The sequence below is a fragment of the Drosophila albomicans genome, chromosome 2L (assembly GCF_009650485.2).
Source record: "Drosophila albomicans strain 15112-1751.03 chromosome 2L, ASM965048v2, whole genome shotgun sequence".
NCBI classification, from domain to species: Eukaryota; Metazoa; Arthropoda; class Insecta; order Diptera; family Drosophilidae; genus Drosophila; species Drosophila albomicans.
In genome coordinates this window covers 15,802,296-15,806,755 of record NC_047628.2, presented here as the reverse complement: position 1 = coordinate 15,806,755, position 4,460 = coordinate 15,802,296, and the positions used below count along the sequence as shown (strand labels likewise).

General features: G+C 37.1%; 1 protein-coding gene across 1 annotated transcript; it reads left to right on the top strand.

Annotated features, from left to right (window-relative positions):
• The first annotated feature begins 389 nt into the window (after nucleotides 1-389).
• Nucleotides 390-1,565, top strand: LOC117565124 (fibrinogen C domain-containing protein 1-like). The gene is made up of 2 exons (XM_034244091.2): nucleotides 390-1,239; nucleotides 1,314-1,565. The coding sequence occupies exons 1-2, from the start codon at nucleotides 479-481 to the stop codon at nucleotides 1,480-1,482; spliced, it is 930 nt and encodes a 309-aa protein (XP_034099982.1). The 5' UTR covers nucleotides 390-478; the 3' UTR covers nucleotides 1,483-1,565.
• Nucleotides 1,566-4,460: the final 2,895 nt, after the last annotated feature.

The window sequence follows — 4,460 nt, the reverse complement described above, 5'->3', positions numbered from 1 at the left end:
TTATTATTATTATTATTATTATTATTATTATTATTATTATTATTATTATTATTAGTATTAGTATTATTATTAACGTAATTATTATACTCTTTATTCTTACTATTGGTTTATCTCATCACTCGCCTTTGTTCAAAATCGTATATGTCGGAGTCTGTTCTACCGAAGTCCGTTTATTCATTATCGCGAAGCGAGTTTCGATGCTTTCACAGGCGAATTCTAGAGCACACTGCCCTCTCGATCGTCTTACTGTCTACGCCTCAGCCATCGAACCATCTGCATTACTTACTCTCCGACATATACTATATGCTGCGAATAATTCAGTCGTGTTAATCTATATTTTCGAACGAATTGTGAAATGCTAAGACATGGCATAAAAAACTGAGTCACACAAGCTTGTCTCAACAGTTGCTTTTAATGATTTGCGGAGTAAACACATCAAATTATTTATATAATCGCGCGATCAAAAGTTATAGTTATAATGCCACAACTATCAACGATTGTGATTATTTTGCTGGCGTGTGCTACGAAGCTTAATGCCCATAACTCGAATAACGAGGGTAGCTTAGAAAGTTTTGAAACTTCTAAGTCGGGGTTCACAGACTATCCGAGCGAAATAGAGACGAAGATACGATTATTGGAACACGAAATCGCTATAACAGATAAGGAAATAAACATAACCAAATCATTTGAAGAAATGATAGCAGTGATTGCCGCTTTAAGGCCCGAAATGTTGAAAACCTACCCAACTTATTGTTTACCGGATGGAAAATCTGCCGGAACTCATAGCATTCAGTTAAGTGACAAAACTATTGAAGTAATCTGTGAAGCGGCAACTGCCGGACCTGGATGGATAATAATCCAACGACGCATCAACGATGATGTCAATTTTGATCGATCTATGGATGAGTACAAAGATGGATTTGGCAACTTGGAGAACAGTTTTTTCATTGGACTTCGCAATTTGTATGCATTGTTATCAGTTCAGCAGCACGAACTATTCATAGCTCTTGAAAGTTTAAGTAACGGAACGCGTTATGCCAGATACAATAACTTTCAAATTGGCAATGAGAATGTCAGATTTAAGCTGTTATCTTTGGGTGATTATGATGGAACTGCTGGAAATGGATTACACAATTCACTGGGCATCAAGTTCTTAGCCTACGATTCCAATAAGGGGACAGAGGAAAAGACAACTAGTAACGGTTGGTGGATTGACGAAGGTCTGAATGGCATAGGAAGGTGAGCTGTTAACGAATTAAATAAGTGCAAGAAATCTAGTTTTAATTGATTACTTTTTCACTTTGTTTTGTTAGCAATCTAAATGCTATTTCTAGTCAATGGAACACTTGGCCAGTCGGCTTCAAGTCTGTGAAGATGATGATACGTCCGATAATGCAAACCAATCGCTCGTGTGAAGCGAAGGAAGAACCAAAGAAAGTTCAAAGTATTGCGACAAGAGTTCGCGGTTGGTTTGGGCTTTAAACTTTATTTTTGAATGATTGTAAAAGCATTTGTTTCGATATTAATATCTTTTACTTTGAATAAATATCAGAATATCCCCTCGATGAGTCATTCAATAGTAAAGCAGTAAGCATTTTTTTTGTGTGTGCTGATAAAGGCTCTAGAATCATCACGTCGACTTTGAGAGGTGTTTGCATTAGGTTATACGGCTTGTAATATTTAACACAATCTCAAATGCTTTACGTAAGAATTTTTTGAGATTGTCAACAAAGTCGGAGGATTATAATGTGAAAACATAGGGTTAATTCAATCACAAACATAAGTTAGATATTTACAACACTGAACATCAAAAATTTGCCACATACGTTGAAAGAGGTTCTTAAGCCAGATACTGATACCATTTCTATGAAAGGTTTTTATTGTGTTTTTGTTGAAATGTTGATACAAGCTAAAGCTTAGATTTTTGACATTTTCATTCAATAATAAATATTTTGTTTTTTGCCGAATTTTGTTTTTGTCACGTCTATTTGGAAATCAACAAAACAGAATCAAGCTCAAGGCCGTTGCGTTCTTATCGCAAGCACTGATTTTGTGTATACTAATACTACTTCCAAAGAGATGTCAGCAAATTCCATTAGATGAGGCAACAGTCTATGCAATTAGAGCGCTCAAAATGTAACAAGTAGACAGAAAAAATTCATTTCATTCTGTAGTCGATTTTGTTGTTGTTGTTGTTTTTTATGGCCAGACAATAAAAGCCACACACGCTGCCTGCCCACTGCTCAGTGGATGAGATGAAAGAAGATGGTACCATCATATCTAAAAGCGGCCACATTTGACAATGACGCTGACAACGTGTGGTCCATTGGCTGCTGGGTCGGGCACCGAGACTTGGGAGTTCAGCTCTGAGTTATGAAACACTTTCGGGGCGACAAAGCAAAGAAAAAAACCAAAACAGAACCAAGACAAGAGCGCTAGAAAAAAAGTCGTGCAATAAATAAAATGCTTCAGAGTGCACTTCAGATAAAAGTGGGGAGCCAAAAACCACAAGAGATGAAATTCAAACGAAAATGTGGGTCAAGTTGCATTTCACTTAAAAAAAAAAAATATGTATTGTATGTACATACATATATTTTTCTTGTGCGCAAACAACTTCATCTGAGAGCTAATCGACAGCTGTAGCAGAAAATAAAGTTATCAATGTTTTCAATGTCAGACGAAATCAATAAATCGCATAGATAGAAATTATTTCCAGGTGATTAGTTGGGTGTCCATGTCTTACACTCGACTGCACCCGATCGACAGCATTCGTTGGCCAAAAAATTGATATGCACAAAAGGTAAATCCTGAACATACGTTCATTCCATCGCATCCCTTTCCTCTACCCAAAAACTCAACTCTGGACGCACTTACGCCTGACTGATTTTTTCACACGTTGCCAGCAGTTAGGCTGGCAAAAATCATAAGGCAAATTACATTGGGGTCAGACACACACACACGCATTCAGGCAGCGAGGGGTTAGCAGCCAGAAAATAGCTGTCAATGGCCAATGCCAAAGTTTGTTGGCCACGTTTACCACACGCTTGCCAAAAGGAGCCACAACAACAATAATTTATAATTCAATGAGTTAAAGTTGAATGCAGTCCGACATGGCCAGAGTTTCAGACAGCTTGCACTTGCAGAAAAAAAATGTATTCAAGCAAATTATAGCAAATACAAATATTAAACTAAAAATATAGTGTCTAATTTAGATTAGGTGGATTTCATCAGAAAAAATTCCGCCTATATTTTGTACTCTATGGTATATATTGAATGTATATCAATATACCAAATATAGTATATTTTGAATTAATCAATACACCATATAAAGTATATTTTAAATGTAACAATACACAATATGTAACATTCATTATATTTCAGTATTTTGTGGTATATTTTTGGTATATTTTAAGAATAATACAGCTCTGTCTTGCTTTTACTTAAAATGGGTAGTGGGTATCTCCGAGTAGGGCACACTCAATTGCAACTTTTTTACTTGCTTATTAAAAATTTTTAATTAAGTAAAGTCGAAAGCCTTTATAAATACGATAGTATTCATTTTTATTACATATAACCATATTAAATAAATAAATAAGTTAACTAAAGAATAAAAATAATAAAAATGATCATAATAATTGCATTTAGTATAAAAATTTTTTATATTTTTGATCTATAGCAACAATATTAAGCAAATTAATGAATACAAATAATAAAAGTGACCGTAATAATGAGCACGATTTAATTATATTTAGTATTAAAATCATATACTCAGTAGTTTTTCTCTCAGTGTAGCTTACGCACACACTCGCATTCGCATCGAAGCACACGCATGTGTGCGAGTGTGTGTGCTGTGGCCCGAGGGCGCATGCCACACAATTCACCTTGAAGGCAACTGAGAAGCGAAGATTAATTGCAGCAGCGCCTTTTGTTGCCGGCACTTATCTCGCACTCTCCTCGCACCTCGCGTTCCCTTCTCCTCGACTATCGGCGCGATAAGGAATTTTATTCGCTGGCCTCCAACGACCCAAAGACTCGAAGTCCAAGCTACTCTCCAAAAAGGGTAGACGATGACGACGAGCCAGGCAAAAGACGTAATTGCATTTTGTTTGGCATCTCATTTTAGTTACGGTCTGGCAACTGTGGGCAACAGTCGAGTCTCTCGCCTTGCTTTACCTTGCCACCGCTTGATGATGTGGATAACGTGGGCCTACGAGCGAGCATAGGTGTCGCCTTGGCGATTAGGCAACCAACAGCCATCATCAGAGGCAGCAACATCAGCAGCAACAGTAACAACACAAAACTACTTCAATGAGTGCCCACCATGAATCAAAACTTAGTTTACCAGAAGCTGAGCAGAGAGAGAGAAAGAGAGAGAAAGACGGAGATAGAGGGAGAGAATTGTGTGTGACTGACTCGATTCGTTAACGCCGCCTGACTGTCACAAGACTTTGAATAATGTG